The sequence below is a fragment of the Pimephales promelas genome, chromosome 16 (genome assembly GCF_988280905.1).
Source record: "Pimephales promelas chromosome 16, fPimPro1.hap1.1, whole genome shotgun sequence".
NCBI lineage: Eukaryota > Metazoa > Chordata > Actinopteri > Cypriniformes > Leuciscidae > Pimephales > Pimephales promelas.
In genome coordinates, this window is record NC_142784.1 from 17,660,503 (window position 1) to 17,678,026 (window position 17,524).

The 17,524-nt window shown below is 38.9% G+C and overlaps 1 protein-coding gene across 1 annotated transcript in view; it reads right to left on the bottom strand.

The window, feature by feature from the left end:
* Positions 1 to 1,763: 1,763 nt before the first annotated feature.
* dchs1a (dachsous cadherin-related 1a) overlaps positions 1,764 to 17,524 on the bottom strand; it is a 100,187-nt gene continuing 84,426 nt past the window's right edge. The window contains exons 10-21 of the mRNA XM_039671121.2: positions 15,890 to 16,739; positions 12,621 to 12,860; positions 11,497 to 11,622; positions 11,128 to 11,337; positions 9,324 to 10,190; positions 8,879 to 8,992; positions 8,575 to 8,786; positions 8,106 to 8,257; positions 7,725 to 7,855; positions 7,134 to 7,420; positions 6,634 to 6,772; positions 1,764 to 6,185 (exon numbers count right to left, since the gene is read on the bottom strand). Coding sequence (XP_039527055.2) covers positions 3,595 to 6,185; positions 6,634 to 6,772; positions 7,134 to 7,420; positions 7,725 to 7,855; positions 8,106 to 8,257; positions 8,575 to 8,786; positions 8,879 to 8,992; positions 9,324 to 10,190; positions 11,128 to 11,337; positions 11,497 to 11,622; positions 12,621 to 12,860; positions 15,890 to 16,739 — 5,919 coding nt within the window. The 3' untranslated portion in view covers positions 1,764 to 3,594. The remainder of the gene's footprint in view (positions 6,186 to 6,633; positions 6,773 to 7,133; positions 7,421 to 7,724; positions 7,856 to 8,105; positions 8,258 to 8,574; positions 8,787 to 8,878; positions 8,993 to 9,323; positions 10,191 to 11,127; positions 11,338 to 11,496; positions 11,623 to 12,620; positions 12,861 to 15,889; positions 16,740 to 17,524) is intronic.

A 17,524-nucleotide genomic window follows, 5' to 3' on the forward strand; every position in this document is an offset into this window, starting at 1 on the left:
TCCCTCATGTCATTTCAAACCTGAATGACTGACTTAATTCTGTGGAACATAAAATAATATACTTTTTTTATATATATATAAATGTATCCATTGTGTTGTTGTTGGTTCATTCAATAAGTCATTGAGTCATTCATTCATTTGATTAAAGGTGCCATCTGTCAAAAAAAAAAAAAAAGAAAATCAAATCATACTCCATACCAGATGGGGGAAGTATACCTCGCACATATTAATCAAATCAATTGACATGATAGTAAAGGGTTGGGAAGACCACTGTTTCACATGTAGCATTTAGAGATTTTTAGAGATTAGAGACTCAATGAACAACATCTCAACACTCATAGACGCCTGTTTCAAATACAACCGGTGCTTTTCAACGATATGGGAAAATAAAAACTTGGGCTATTATTTGAAGTTTTATGGTATTCGTTTTGTTCATATTACATTTTTTTGATAGTTTGAATTAATTTGACAGATAGCATTCGCTAATGTTGACCAAGCTAGCACCATTCAGAGCTGCAAACAGTCAAGCAGAGTTTGCAGCTTTTCTGGTGAAGATGCGCATAATGCAGCAGCATTTCCGTCTAGCAGTTCTCTTATGACAGAGCTCTTGGGTTAGTTCTTGCTCCGAAAACGGGATAGACTGACTACATTTCCATCATCCCTAGTCAAAAGAGTGACACCAGTGTGATTATCTAATTTCTCAAAAAGGTGAAATAAATGCCAAAGAGGGTTGGAGCGAGGGTTGTTTCACACCTCAATGTATGGGAATTCATCTGATGGGTCATTATCAAATTGAACTCGGCCTTTCATTTCATTATGAAAAGATTTGATGAGTGATAGAAGGGTGGGAGGACAGCCAGCCTTTTGCAGGACCATAAAAAGAGCTTCTCTGTTGACCGAGTCAAAAGCTTTGGTCAGGTCTACAAAAGCAGAGCGGTTGATTCTGTTCTCTTAATTTTTCTTGTGATTGCCTCACAGCAGATATCATGTCTGTTTTGGAGAGGTTGGGAACGAAAGCCACTTCTCACGACTCAGTAAGATGCGGGCCAGGGCTAACTCTCTGACACACACAACAGGCAAATGTCACGGTTATCACAATCTTCACGGTCCCTAGAGTGTGGTGATCTTAGCCTCCTAGAAATTTTGGCGAACATGCTTAAAGCACTAGCACTTTAAAATGAGTTGATGGAAATGGCGGGCTAGGGGTTCAATTCCAGCTTGGAGAAGCTCACCTGACATTGCATCAGCCCCAGCGGCTTTACCTCTGCCCAGTCCTTGTACTGTGGAAATGATCTCATCTATCTCTGGTTCTGCATCTAAGCAATTTTGAAGTGGACAGCCTTGAAGGTTAGCTAAGCATGGTGAAAATATATAACTTAAAGCTTAACAACTGAAAAACAGATAACATTTCCAATGCAGTTCAAATAATGTCTTGTTTTAGATCTAAAAAAATATGTAAACTTGTATTATCAACTCATAATTAAGTAATAGATGATGTTTAAGGCTCATTATTGGAAATACATTTTAATTAGGCACTTTGTCAAATTCATACACACACACAAAAAAACTCTTCAAAAGGTTTAAGGAGGAAACTGAACAAAATTAAGTGGTTTCTGGTCATCATTAACCGATAAAAACACCACAAAGTACTGTATCATCAATGCCCAATGCCATTATTTTTGGGACCACAGTGCTCTTCAAAATTAATGTAAACAGATTGATTCACGTAAAACGTATGAACAGTGATTCAAACAATGAGAAACTTTTTAATTGAACACAGAACAACTGAACATTATTTATTTTCCTTCAAGGCAGCATGAGTATAACATGTTCACAGTTACGAGTGAGGAATTGTTTGTGTACAAAAGTGGAGGATCTGCCATAAATATAGGATTCTTAAACAAGTAGAGATATCCTGTTAAATCAGCCTAACCTCAAAAAACGAATCAAACAAAGCATAATATTAACAATCACTTATAAACACAATATTTTTCTTCAATAGGCACTGACAATGGGCATCAGGGAAAAAAAAGCATGCTGATTTTGTTTTGTTTTTTAGCACAGTATGGTCATATGGCAACATTTACAATCATCTTTAAAGTATTCTAAAATAATTTACAAAAAAAAAGAAAAGAAAAAAGATTCACAATCACTTAAGCAAATTAAAAGGCTACAAATGAATCCTGTTAGGAGAATTTACAATGCTGCCATTATTTAGTTTGAAATATGTGTACTTTTAATACATCTTTTAACTTTAATGCAAACTGTACATTGTAGGTGTCACTAAAATCAAATCACCAGTGCTTTTTAACAAATGAGTTTCATTACATTATGGAGCCATGCAATTTACATAAACAAAAACAAAATAATCCAGCATGTTGTGCTATAATAAACTTACCAATTGTTTACCCACAGCAATGTATGAAAGATGCTACAAAAATTGACCTATACAGTACCTTGACTAGGGAGTAGTGACGTTGTGAGAGATCTTTTTGGTCCAATTATGTATGCATGTTATTAGCTTGATGTATTTATTCAAACATTAACATCCAGTAAAAATGAGTTTAGCATAAGCCAAGAAATGTGAACATCAAATTGCTATTTGAAGCCTATTTATTGTAATAACAGAATAACCTTTTCACTGGCCTTGAGGATTTTGTTAAATTCTGTTTTCAAAAAAACACTTGAGAACAAACATGAAAACAAAAAAAGGACAACACGTTATTTCCAGTTATGTTATGGTGGTTGTAAGTGTCAGCTATTCAAAGGTGCTAATAAAATGTTTAACATTTCTGTTATTGATTTTCTTTGTAGTTAAAAAAATACAGATAGCTTTTGTTCTTGCGTTACATTTAAAAACAATGAAAAAGGCCTTTAGTATGTTAATGAAGTTTTTAGATTTCATTTTTTTTTTTAAATATATTTAGCTTCATAGCTACAATTATGTTCCCATTAGTCGAGCTAAGGGAGGGGAAGCAGCATGTAGAAATGAATGATCACTGTGGTCTGCAGCATAACCTTCAAAGACTGTACAGTGGCATTTTGCAGATTCTGTAACCTTTTTTATAAATACTGACAGAAAAAAACATGTTCCCCAATCATTAAAGAGCTTAATACTGAACATACTTAGAACAAAGAATGGCAACCGTTATAAACTAGAACAAGATCTGATAACAGCCACAAATATACAAATATAAATGAATGTCAATAAAACCACAGGTTATAGCAACCGCTTGACATATGTCATTCTTTTTAAACAAAAAAAACATCAGTACAAAAATATAGAATACAAAAGTGTTTTCTCTTACAAAACATTGACATCAAACATAACTGTCCTTTAAAATGTGCAAATGCTGGGCTAATAAAAATGTCAGTTGATCTTCAGGATCATTAGAACAGCATTATAAAAAAGTCCTTTTTTTACAACTCAAGTCAGTATGTTTAAAGAAGTGTGCCAAAGCACCGAAACCTCTGGCCAGCCAGTGGGGCGACATTACATACAACATGATGTTGAGGACCATGCCAGAGGAGAGGCATTTTTAGAGAACCTGAGTCAGGTAGGAATCCTTTCGGGAATCCTTTGATTAGACTGCATTAAATCCTCAGTTCTGTCTCCTCATGTTCAAAGGAGTGGTCGGTTGTATTGATAATGGAGGACGAGTGACCACCAAAAGGAGCGATGGCAGGGGAATGTGCTGAAAGCGGTGAAAGCGATGGAGAAAAACTTGGAGACATGGCAATTGAGGAAACAGAGCCATCGTGGTCAATAGGGGACCGTCGCAATGAGGAAAGGTGGGGAAATGTTCGGCCTACAGCAGGTTTTGGCAAAACAGTTTTTGCCCCTGGATGAGCTACAGAGGTAATTAGGGGAGGAGGGTCAATTCTGGGCTTGGGATCAGTCTTTGCTTTGGGATGAAACGGCCGCCGAGGGTTAGGTGGAGCATTCTCATCTTTTAATCGTGCAATTTCTGTGAAGACATTAGCCAGAGGCTGAAACTGAGGGCACCAGTCGAGGAGGTAGTCCCAGTTGTAGCTGCCCCTCAGTTCCTCGTCGCTAGCCACGATTGCTGTTAGAGAACCATCGACAGGAGGCTTTCCATCCTCCGGGAAAGCGTAATCTTTTGGATGTGAGATGTTAAGCCCCCTTCCAACCCCAAGATAGCCACCTCCTTCATCCCGATAAGTTGGCAACTGGCTTGACAACATTGTCCCACTTAAACTTCCCAGCTTCTTCCCTTTAAACCATTGGTTTGCATCCATCCCCGGCTCACAGGAAATGTCAGACAGCTGATCTGCATCTTGCTGGATGCCGGAGTCAGGCCCGCGAGCAGCTATGTGCTCCTGCATAGAGGCGGAGATGCTAGAAACTCGTGGATATTCATTAATCATCCGAATCTCATCATCTTCTGCTGCTTCAGCTTCGGCGGAACCACGTCCACTAGAGTGAGATGGGTCAAGAGAGCCACCTCGTGTGTAGGTACCTCCTCCGTTCCCAGTCTGGTCTGTTGCATACCCAGGAAGGGTCTGATGATATAGCTTGTCATCCTCTTGAACTTTCGAATCTTCAAGACTCTCCAGAACAGTACCGTTGTGGACTATTCTGGTGCAAGTCTCTTGTTTTTTGTACCTTTGGGATCTCAAGAGGAATATCACCACAACAACTATGATCAGGAACACGATGGCTGCCAAGGAAGCTGTTATAGCACTGGCAAGTACCACATTCATATCGGTGTTCAAGCCAAAGGATGTATGAGTGACATCAATTGTGATCTGGGCAGAAGCTTTTCGGGAATTCTCCAAAGGACTGTGGGCAATAACGTCCAACGTCATCTGACGCGTCTCTCTTTTAGACCGGCTTATATGACGATGATAGGCATCCATCTTGAGGGATATCACTCCAGTAGATGTGTTGACCTCAAAGTAAGGTGAACTGTTTGTGAGTGAATAGAGAACAATGCCGTCCACGCCTCCATCCTCATCATTAGCATTTACTTGGCCGATGCTTTGCCCTTTCTTGGCACCCTCAGGTATCCGGAAGGTGAAATCTGAGTTAGTGAATATGGGGTCATACTCATCTTCACCAGTCACAAAAACTTGCACTGTGACTGTAGAAGAGTAGTTGCCTGCATCCATTGCAATGGCAATAAAATTGAAAGTGTTTATCTTCTCAAAGTCGAATGTAAAGCGGGTTCGCACCTCACCAGAGGTTTGGTTCACTAGAAAGGAATCTTTACCATTGCCGGAATTATACATCAGGAAATATCTCAGTTCTCCATATGCTCCTTTGTCATGATCAATGGCATGTAATATGGTTACTAGAGCATTCTGGGGCTGGTTTTCACGAATGCTTGCTGTAAGTAATTCAAGAGGAAAGTAAGGCCGGTTATTATTGATGTCCTTGACCTCGACAGTTACAGGAGCAAGAGCAAAGTGGCCCTGACCATCCGAGGCCTGAATAATGAACATGTAAGAAGACTGTTCCTCACTATCAAGAGACCTCCGCAGACGAAGGGACCCAGTCCACCGATCTACAGAAAAGAGCTCAGATTCATCTCCAGAACTGATTGAATACTGAACCTCTCCGTTAGGTGTCGAGTCAGGGTCCACAGCAAAAAGTTGAAGTATTTCTGTTCCTGTTTCTGCCTTTTCATTGACAACAACTTTGTATTCCGCCCTACTGAAGGACGGTGGGTTATCGTTGGTGTCCACTACAGTGATTAAAACTGGGACATTTGAACTTTGTTGTGGTATGCCACGATCTGAGACCACAATAGTAAGATTGTAGCCACTCACAATCTCAAAGTCAAGCTTATCAACTAATATCAGCGTTCCAACTGTCTGAAATCCATGGCCCTCAAGGAAGCGAACACTGCTCTCAATTTGGAAGGCATTACCGATGTTCCCACTGGCGATGGCAAAATCAAAGCCACAGTTGTCCCTAGATAAGTCCCCATCCACCGCTTCCAGGGTTAGAATGGTCGAACCAGGAACTTCGTCTTCGGATACAGATGCTCTGTACTCAGTCTGGTGGAATACAGGGGCATTGTCATTGACATCAGACACATGCACCTGAACTGTGCTAAGGGTGCTCAACGATGGTGTTCCACTATCACTGGCTTCAATCACCACCAAAATGGAAGGGCGCTGCGAGTCAAACTCAACCTTCTGCTTGATGAACAGAGTACCTATGTAAAGAAATTGCAGGATAAGATTCAAGGTGAGAACAGGGCTTTTACTATATGCTTTAAAACAGTGGTTCTTAACTGGTGGTTGAAAACCCAATAATATTAATCAAAGGGGTACTGTCATCCATCTAAGTTTAGAGTCTTTAGGCAAAAATGTATCTTTCCTTGGTAATAGCAAGTAATCACACTACTTCTGTTGTTCATAATTCACTAAATTTCCAAAGATTTTTTTTTCTATTCAGTGTTTTTGTTTGACTAATAAAATTGATATAGTGTTGGATTGCCACTTGTCTTCTTACAATGTGGGTCCAGAAGAAAAAAACATCTGAGAACCACTGCATCAACTGCCTTGTTCCTTAGAAATAAATTCTACAAGACATTTGACAATGATTTGGATGAAAAATAATAGAAACAACAGGATAACAACAGGAACAAAAGGATAAATTACCATTGCTTGGGTCAATGTAGAACATGTCCTTTGTTGACACGACCCTGTATGTTATCCTTCCGTTCTCTCCGGAGTCCTTATCTGTAGCAGTTACTGTGATAACTGAGCTTCCTGCTGGCGAGTGTTCCGCTAGAGTCACCTGCCAAAGACATAAATCGGCCTTAACACTGACTGCTTTGAGCAGAACATAGCATCAATTTATATTTCTTTTTACTTCAAGAATTTTTTTTTTTAAATGTGGTGCTCACAGGGAATATTTTCTGAATACAAATATATCTCATTGACATTTAAATAAACTGTAAGTGCTGTTAAGGATGTTAACCAGAGGAACTGATTCATTAAACAGGGAAGAGAGTATCAAAGCTTATGTAATCTGCTATTATTATTACTCTGGTGTACCTAATTCTGATTGGTCAAATAACTGTATTGGGTTTAATTTCAAAGTAAATTCACTTTTTCAATCAATGTTCATCCTAAACCTGAGATCTCTTCTGACGTACCTCGTAAAGGTCCTGGGAGAAGACTGGTGCATTATCATTCACATCCTCCACAAGCACGGTCAGATTTGCATAACTCTGTTGCTTGGTGTCTGAGGATCTGACGGTCAATATGTACCATGTCCTCTCTTCAAAGTCCAGAGAGGCGGTCAAGGACACGTCTCCTCCAAAGCGGTGTATTCCAAACTTCCCTTGAGTGTCTGAGTCCAGAAGAAGGGAATAGGAGAGAGAAGGCCCAGAGTCCACATCATTCCCTGTGACCTGAGTGATCAGGGTCCCAATCAAAGTATCTAGAGAAAGAAATAGACAATCTTGATAACCCTATGTAATATGTAATTCACTTTTTTTTTTCCATTTGTGGTTGCACCTTTCAAAATGATTAAGTTTTGCTGGAAAATGGCAAGCATTATTGGACACATTGTACAACATCAGTGACAGGAAATAACCATTGAGAACTTTGGCGAGAAAAACGCCTGGTAATTGAGTCTTTTTTTTTTAGCACGGTGTGCCTCATTGTTTGTCTGCCAGAAAAAATAGGAAATTTAGTTAATTGATTACAGCAATGATATTGAGTTCAAATAGCAGTCAACTTACTCTCAGGGATCCGGACTTCATGTGGAACTGGGATGGTGGGACTGTTGTCATTCAGGTCTACAATGATCACCGTGAGAGTGGCAGAACCTGCTAACCGAGGGCTGCCTCTGTCCGTTGCCATAATAACCAGGCTGGAGACACAACAATAAAATTAGTGTCAGAGACTGGGCATTCTCACGGACTATTTTCATGTTGATGGGAAAGAAATGTAAGATGTTTTAAATGCAAATTCTAGAAACAATTAAAATAAAAACTATTTATCAAGGTGTAAAAAGGTGTATTTAAGACTACGTTTCAATCACAATTTTTTAAGGATCTACAGACTCTTTTGGTCATAGTTAAAAGGAAACAACATAAAAAGTGTAAGGAAGAACTTAGTACTTAGTCTGTGTCCAGATTTCTCTGTCCATGATGGCAGCGGTGGATATACTGCCTGTGACCGGGTCGATCTTGAAGAGGCCACTCATGGATGATGACCTTATGGAGTAGGTCACCTGCCCATTCTGACCCTGGTCCAGGTCATTTGCCAACACCTGAGGAAATTACCAGTGAAATTGGCAATAAAAACACAGGCAGATTTGCAACAGCTGCTCGAACGTAACATAACCCTAAGCAATGTTGGCTTTGGAACTGAAATTATTTTTAAAAAATGGAATTGGTTGTGGCTATGTTGGACAGCTAAGCCTTTATTCTCACCATGGACAATAAAAACACTGTGGAAATGCAAAGGAAACTCTTCTAGCTTGCACTGAAAATATGCTGTATTTAGGCCAAGGGATGTTGTACTCCACAACTTTACACTTTTATGAACACTCAGCCCATTCAGAAAAATGATGGGAGATTACTGCACCTGAATGATAGGATGATCATAACCCTGGGCCTCACGAACATAAGCAACGTAATTGTGAAGTTGAAAGCGTGGTAAGTTGTCATTGACATCCTGTAGGAGAAGGTTGACTGCCATGAAGGAGCTGGAGGACGCGGTTTCAGCCTTGACCACCAGGCGGAGTCGTGGGGTCTCCTCAAAGTCCAGACCCATGGAACTTTCTACCCAAATCTCACCTAAAATAATGAATTTATTTATTATGATAAATTGCGAAACATCCTTCCCAATACAAAAATATTGATGCAAAGACTTAGATTTACTATCACACCTGTGTGGGGGCTGATGCTAAAGGACTGCAGCTTGTTGCCACTGAAAATGCTGTAGTTGATGCCACTGTTAGATCCATCAGGATAGTGTGCCTGTATCTGAACAACTGCTGTACCTGTGAAAAAGACAAGACCATGGATGATTAAAGGATTATTTTCATCAACTTGGCATGTATGAGAGATTGTAGTGATGCACAATATAAATATCATAAAGGGTGTCATCCAACATTGCAATTTTTTATTTATCATATCGGACAACATTGGATATTTAGCCGTGCAACTGATTTCCCTCGTTTTTATATTACACTGGCATTATGACTTGCATACAAAAAATACATTTTATCAGCTGGGAATCAAACCCATGACCTTAGTGTTGCTAGCCTCATGCTATACAGTTTGAGCTACAGCCATATATCACTGATGAACAGCATTTAGACATTATCATACCTTTAGCAGCATTTTCCTGCAGGCTCACATCCCTAGTGTTGCGCACAAAGCGGATGCCCTGGTAACTCTGCTCTCGGATGTACACGACCACCACTCCCAGAGAGGACTGTGATGGGTTACCCTGATCCATGGCCTCCACAAAGAGGGTCCGCTGGCTCTGGGTCAGCGCATGGAGCTTCTCAGTTGCCTGGATGTCCCCTGTCAAGGAGTTTATGGTGAAGCCTTTGACAGGATTCGCAAACCGATAAAATACAGATCCATTTGCACCAAAGTCCTTATCTTCAGCTCTCATGGTGGCAAGCACTTTACGGTTGGAGAGACTACTGCTGGATACATTGATGATGAGCGGGTCTGTGATGAAGAAGGGGGCATTGTCGTTTACATCTAAGACCTGGACGGTCACTTCAGCGGAAGTGTTTCGGGGATTGGCAGCTGAGGAGTCCATGGCGTAGATTTGGAAGCTGTAGGAGGCCACTTTTTCTCGGTCGAGAGCTGCCGCTGTAATAATGCGACCTGTGTGTTGGTCCACAATGAACATTCCTCTGGATTCAGGGCTCAAGAAGTAGACTACCTCGCTGTTGGAGCCTTCGTCTTTGTCTGAGGCTGAAACCTCCAGAACAAGAGACCCTTCTGAAGCATCTTCTGATACTTCCACAGAGTAGCTGCTGCTGGGAAACACTGGGCTGTTGTCATTCAGGTCCAGCACATTGATGTCCAAAGTGACAGTGCTGGTGAGGGGCGGCATGCCCTGATCTTGTGCTTCCACGGTGAGGGTGTACTTTGCATTGGACTCTCGATCCAAAGGCCTAGAGGTGGACAGCACACCTGATTTCCTGTCCAGGTGGAAATCACCAAAATGGTCTCCCTCTGAGAAAAGAAAGATTAAAAAAATGTTTTCATCTGGCCTGTTCAATTCATTAACACTGATCTGTGAAGAGTTCAATATATATTGCATAATCTCTTATTCTCATATCTTATTTCATAAATACTATATCCTGTAATGTAATAATGGAATGGATAAATAAATAAATAACTTCTAGTTATTTCAGATAGTTCAGATAGTTCACAATGTTTGGCTACCTTTTTGTAGAATAATGAATCTTTTCTTCAAAATGATGCGCAAGATATTTACCAAGTGACTAAAAGTACATTATCATTTAAACATTTGGGGTTGTTTGTGGAAAGAATACTTTTATTCTGCAATTTCAAATAAATAATATTCTTTTAAACTTTTATCAAAGAATCGTAAGTTTTCACAAAAATACATTAATAATAATAAAAATGTTACTCAAGCGCTAAATGATGCCATGATGCCATCACAGGAATAAATTAAATTTACATATATATACAAATAGAAAATGATTATTTAAATTTTTAATAATATTTGCTCTGTGGTTTTCTCTATATTTTTGATTAAATAATGCAGCCTGGATCATTCACTTCCATTTAAGCAATACTAACCTAGTCAATGTTGTTGTCTAGACAGAGTTCTGATGAGATTGTACCAATTATTGCAACAAGCATTAATGGGAAATTACTTTGGGAAAGACTTTTTGGTTACGCTTGCTTTTACAGTACAGTACTTACAGTGTACTTACCTAGAAAGTACTGGCTAATATAAGGTAAGTACATGGAACAGGGGTAGGTTTGGGGGTAGGTTCAGGGCTAGTACTAGTTATTACCCAGTAATTGTTGTTACTAAAATAAGTACATAGTATTTACATGGGTAACTGGACTGTAAAAGAAAGCGTTACCGACTTTTTAACATTTACGACAACAATAATATTGCTCGTGGCATTAATACCAGTGATTTTGTAGTGTAGCACCCCACTGTCCCCAGAGTCTTGATCTGTGGCTCTAATTGTGAAGAGTGTCACAGGCTCCTGGTTCTCAGGCACCTCCAGACTGTAGTACACTCTCCCAAAAGCCGGCCTGTTGTCATTCTCATCCAGCACTGTGACGTGCACTGTGGTCTTGGCGAAATTGGGGGGAGAACCACCATCTCTGGCATAAACTGTTTATGAGAAAGAAGTTATAAACTGGCTAAACAAACGCGTGCCCAACCGTGACATGACATTGGCAGAAACCAAAACTAAAAGTACATTTTTTTAGTTAGAACATCCGAGAATACATTCTCTGTTGAAATTGAGCAGTAGCATTCTGTTTGATGTACCTGTCACAGCATAGACCCCTTGGGCCTCCCTGTCTAAAGGTTTGGAGGTGGTTATGACTCCTGTCACCGGATGAATACTGAAATCATCTCCTGCAATGCTTCCGTACATCACGATTCCATTAGTCCCTATGGAAAAAGCATAAAGACGAGACATGACAGATGAATCTGCACAGTTTCCCCAAATGCAAGTTCAAACGATCACGTCTGAGGAAATAAAAGCCGTCATTCTTAAGAGGCTATGTTCACTTTTTACAATAGATGTTTCTCACGGAATGAATAAACACGGCAGCACACCCTGTTTTTATTTGTTTGTAGTTAATTCCGCTGTCTAAGCAGTTGGTCTCTATCGCCCTCCCCCCTCTGGTACTTGGATGGCAGATCGCGTGCAAAAGGCGAACAATCTGGCAGAGTGTCACCTGTTTACCTCGCTAATTGTTCATGGAGAGAGAGTTTATGATCCTTCTGTTTTATTTGCCCCTGAGTAAGTCCAAGAGAATGCAGCACTCCCCCGGCTGGCACCAATTAAAACCACACGCTTTTATTTGTGATGGGTTTGGCTGTGGTATCCAGTGTTTTTAGGGAAATGTGAGCTGTAAACAAACATTCGTGTCACTTTTAAAGAGGATGGTGTGACCATCACTACTCTCACAAGGTGGAAATGAACTTTTCTCACTCAATGCATGCATTTACAGACAGTACCGTTTAATATCAGGCAAGTTGTTGTGTGGCAAGGATACAGGGTTAATGTAAACACAATTTCTTTTTATCATCATTCATTTAACACGTAAATTTAGTGTTTAAAAAAGACCATAACTGGATTCAAAATTACCATAATTAATCATGCTCCTGACTCACATGTATCTTCTGTAATAAGGAATTTAATGAAACTAATCTTTTTGTAAGTCTTATAACTGTGGCACGAGATGTGACATGACGGCCAAAGACATGGTTTAATTATCTTAATTACAATTAATAAAATATTTATTAATGAAAATAAGAAAATATTTAAATATAATACCAATGGGCCTTATATAAATATCCATGGATAATATATGGAATATCCACCAGTGGCCCTTATACAAAACTATATATATGTATGTATATATAATAGGAGTATATTTTACCTTGATCCATATCAGAAGCTGAAACGAGCAGCACAGTGGTTCCTGCAGGCTGATTCTCTGCAATAAAAGCTTCATATTCACTTTCCTCAAAGTACGGCGCCTCGTCGTTTACGTCAATCACCTGGATTGACAGTAACTGGGAGCTGCTGTGCTGTTGTAAACCGTGGTCTTCTGCCACTATGGTCAAGTTGTAGAGGTCTTGCTCTTCACGGTCAATTGGTCTAAGAATAGACAAAGAGCCTAAAGAGGAAATAAGCAAAAGTGTTAGGCTACCATATGATGAATGTGATAAGCTTTGTGTCTGGTATTTCTTGTGAGTGATCGCCTGTTGAACTGCATTTAAACAATTACACAGTAATGAAGCCATGATGTAAATTGTTTAAAACAAAACCACTCGCGCTTAAGCAAAGCCTCATTCACACGCTCGCAGGGCGAATGCTTTCCATCTTGTAGCACACTTTGATCTCGCATAAGAAACATCGCAACACGAAGAGTTGACGCCTTTCTGCTGCGTTACAAATAAGTCATGCGACGTATTTAAATGATGATTTTTAAGCCCTCCCTACCTGAACACTCGCTGAGCCACTGTAACAGCTCAACTATCTGGCCGCAGTTTATGAGTTTTTTCCACAGCAAACACAAAGAGTGCATAAACAAGCACTCCAGACACGCAACGGCCCAGCCTGCCGTGCCCTGCTCAAATTTGGGGGTGCCAGCGCCCCTGTCGTTAGCCTACCACAGGCGAGCGGTGCTCCTATTGATCCAATCTCAATTTCATGCTTTTAAAGAACCAGACAAAGTGATTCAAAGCAGGCTGTAAAGGCATGATGGGAACTAGGACACTAGAGGGTGTTTTCGTTCTGTCTTGATTTATTTTTCCCTCTCTTCTATCTCCATAACGCTGAGCTAACATGCCTTTGAGGCTTTAATCTGGTTAGTATTACCAGCTTGCATATTTTCAGACTATTTGACTCCTCAACATTTGTGCTACGATAACGTAAGGAGAAACCGAGAAGAAGAATGGAGATGTTTTGCTTTTCTATTCTCATGTTAATAGCGGAGAGGATTAATAATGAGCTTCCAAAGTTAGTAAAAGAGTTTGTCATTTACAAAGCAGACAAAATGTTATTTTAAAGAGACTGCTCTCCCCAAAATGAAGATCCTATCATCATTTACTCAACCTTATGTCATTCTGAAACAAGCTTTCATGGATTACAAAAGTTTGATGAAAAGTTGATGCAGGTCTTTTCTACAATGAAAGTGAATGCTAAAAGAAAATTGATAAAGAACCACAATAAAGCTAGTCAATCATAAATGGTCTTCAGAAGCCATATGATAATCAGTAGTTATTCATTTAAAATCCTTTCATCTGCTGGAGCTCTCAAATATCATTCACCTGTCTTGACTTCAGTTTTGACTTCAAAGATGAACCATTGATTCTCATATCTGAAGATCTCAAACCTCTCAGAAGAGAATAATGACTGTAATTTCACTCAGTTTCACACACAAACCAACATACGACTTCAAAATATTTTAAAATACAATGGACTAATTTTATGGTGTTTTTGGCCTGGTTTCAAAGAGATGGCTTGTTAAACCAGGATTAGGCCTTAGTTCGATTAGGACATTTAAGTAGCTTATGCAAGTTCCTTAGAAAAAAAAAAACATTACTAACCTAGAACATTACTTGTGAACATTATATTACTTGAGACAAAACAATGGCAGTGACATATTTAAAGATATGCCAGTGCAAGTTGCTTAAACACAGTTAAAACAGCTCAAACATACATTTTAGTCTGGGATTTTAAGCCTTTTCTGTGAAACGAGGTGGAGCTTGACAGCCTCTGGTGACCATATACTGTATTTTCATTGCATAGAAAAGAGGTTCAATCTCACTTTAAGCTTATATATTATCATTTTTAAATTATTTCTGTTGTCTGAGCTTTCTGTTAGTGGCAGAACATGCTGTAAATAGCCGAGCTGAGTGGCGTGTACTGTCTTACACTCCTGCTTTATGTCATGAATGATGCCCTGATGCGCACACACACACACGAAGGAAACTGTTCAGAACTCACAGCACAGGATAGCATTTCTCAGAATGGATGAAATGTTGAGCTGGCAGTTTTTAGGATTAAGAGAACTAAAGGGTATTTAGAGAATTCTGACTTGGGAGGAGAGGAAATATGCGATTCAAGCAGAAATGCAGAGTCAACATGAAGGTGCATTTCGCATGCGATGCAATTTTCACTGGAAGTCTGGAATGACATGAGGGTGAGGAAATGATGACAAAAAACTAATCCCTTAATGTCCTGTTCGCTCATCAATTTAATCACTGCTGCATGTACTAATGTTACCAGTAGGTTGGCCACAGCATTTGAAAATCAATCAAAATGCAAGACAACTCAAATAACAAGGTTTGAAAAGATAAATAAACAATTATGCAGTAAGTATGGTTGCATTAGTGCTAACCTTTCTTATCATTTTACATACCCACCACAGCATTTTGTGGTGTTTAGCATTGTTTTATAAATTAGAATGAGTTAAAATGTGCTTAAAATCAGTTATAGTTTTGTATTGTTAAATATTTTTCAATATATAAACTATGTTCAAAAAAGGGCCTGTACATTTTTTTATACTTGTATTCAGCAGGGACTCTTTTGAAATGTATCAAAAGTGACAGTAATAGTTAGGGGTGTAACAATACATCGATATGGATCGATCAATCGATATAGCCCTGAATCGAATCAAATCGTAATCGTATCGCAGAATTTTTTGAGGAATCGGCAAATATCGTATTGCTGGCTGAGAGAATCGATATCGTATCGCGATGAACTGTCAGATTTATATTCCTAGAAATAATGATACAAAAGATTTGTATTTCATTTAAATGCTGTTCTTTTGAACTTTCTATTCATCAAATAGTCCTGATTTATTTTTATAGAAATAATAAGCAGCACAACTGTTAGCAACATTGATAAAATTTAGAAAATCAAATCAGTATGATAGAATGATTTCTGAAGGATCATGGGAGTATTAATCACAGAAATATATTACATTATTATATATTTTTAAATAGAAAACAATTATTTAAAACTGTAATATTTCAGCTTTTACTGTATTTTAATCAAATAAACAGCCTCGTTGAGCACAAGAAACATTTTTAAAAAAATCTAAATAAATAAACTAAATGCAATTTTTAAGAATCTTCAAATTGACAAAAATATATAGTGAACATCACACACTTCATTCAGACTGAGTCTCTAGTTTACCTGTATCTGGGTTAAGGCTGAACTTTGCTCCGGCGTTGCCGCTCTGGATACGGTATGTCACTCGTCCGTTCTCTCCCTGGTCTGGATCAACAGCCATGACATAGACCACGACAAAGCCCACCGGCTGGTCCTCCATCACACTCACCACAGACGGTGAGATGAACACAGGGCCGTTATCATTCACGTCAGTGACAAATATACGGGCCGTGACTGTACCACGGCGCTGCTGACTGACATCGGGGGGCGAATCAGTCGCCTGGACCACCAAGAGGAGTGAAGAGGTCCTCTCGTGATCCAGCATCATTCCCAGAGAGAGAACTCCTGTAGTTGGATCCAGGAACAGGAGATCTGGGATGTTTGGCCACTGTTGAAGGATGAAATAGCGTACTTCACTGTTGGGTCCACTTCCGTCTTTATCAATGGCCTGGAAGGTGTAGATAGTCGACCCAGGATCTGCGCTCTCAGGGACCACGATGATAACGGGGTCTTCGGGAAACTCGGGAGCATGATCGTTGCTGTCCTGGACATCAATTACCACTGTTACAATGTGACTTTTAGGGAGGGGCATGGAGAAGTCATCCACCTCAACCTGGAGAGTGTATCGAGGAGCTTTTTCAAAGTCAAGCTCACGGGCCAGGTAAACGTCACCCGTCTGACGCTCTACCACAAAGGTGCCGTCAAAGTCTGTTCCTCCCACCACGGTGTACGTGACCTGGCCTGCTTCAGGAAGGGTCTGAGAATCAGGTGAACGTACAGACCCCACAATAGAGCCAGGTTTAGCTCCCTCCACAGAATTCAGTGTTAACAATTGGGAGTTAGCAGTGGCCGATCCTTTACTTGAGCTCAGAACCTGTAAAGAAAGACATGTATGAATTAGATTATAGGCTGAAATGATGAATGCAACTCATTGCTAAATGTTCGTCATGTTTATTTGACCACAGGAATGCAGCTCATTGGATTAAACTAGATTGATAAAGCTGTAAATATATATATATATATATATATATATATATATATATATATAGTTTATATATATATATATAGTTTATATATGAAGAGTTCAGATGCAAAAGCCTCTAAATACCAATTGAAATTTTCTTCTAAAATGACCATTTTTATCAAGCTTGTATATTTAAGTTCAGTAATTTCACTTAAATGACAATTAATAGGTAATCTTCATTGCCATTTAAGTGAAATTACTGAACTTAAATATACAAGCTTGATAAAAATGATCAATTTAGAAGAAAATTTCAAATGGCACTTAGAGGCTTTTGCATCTGAACTCTTCATATATATATATACATATATATATATACGGCCCTGTGTTTTTTTATTGACTTTAGTTTTGCATCATGTTAGTCCTTCTGTAGATATTTTACTATATGTATATTTGTACTTTTTCCTTCATCATTAACATAATTCACTACTTTAAATAAAATAAACTGAAATAAAATTAAACATTTAAAAAAATGTTTACTATACAAGGCAACATTTTTGCATTACAAGTACTAAAAAAATTCTAACTAATCTTTGAAAAAATAGCAAAATGACAAAAACACACCACAAAATTACTAAATCTATAACTAAAATTCAAAAACAGACAATATAAAAATATTGACAACTATAATAGTACAT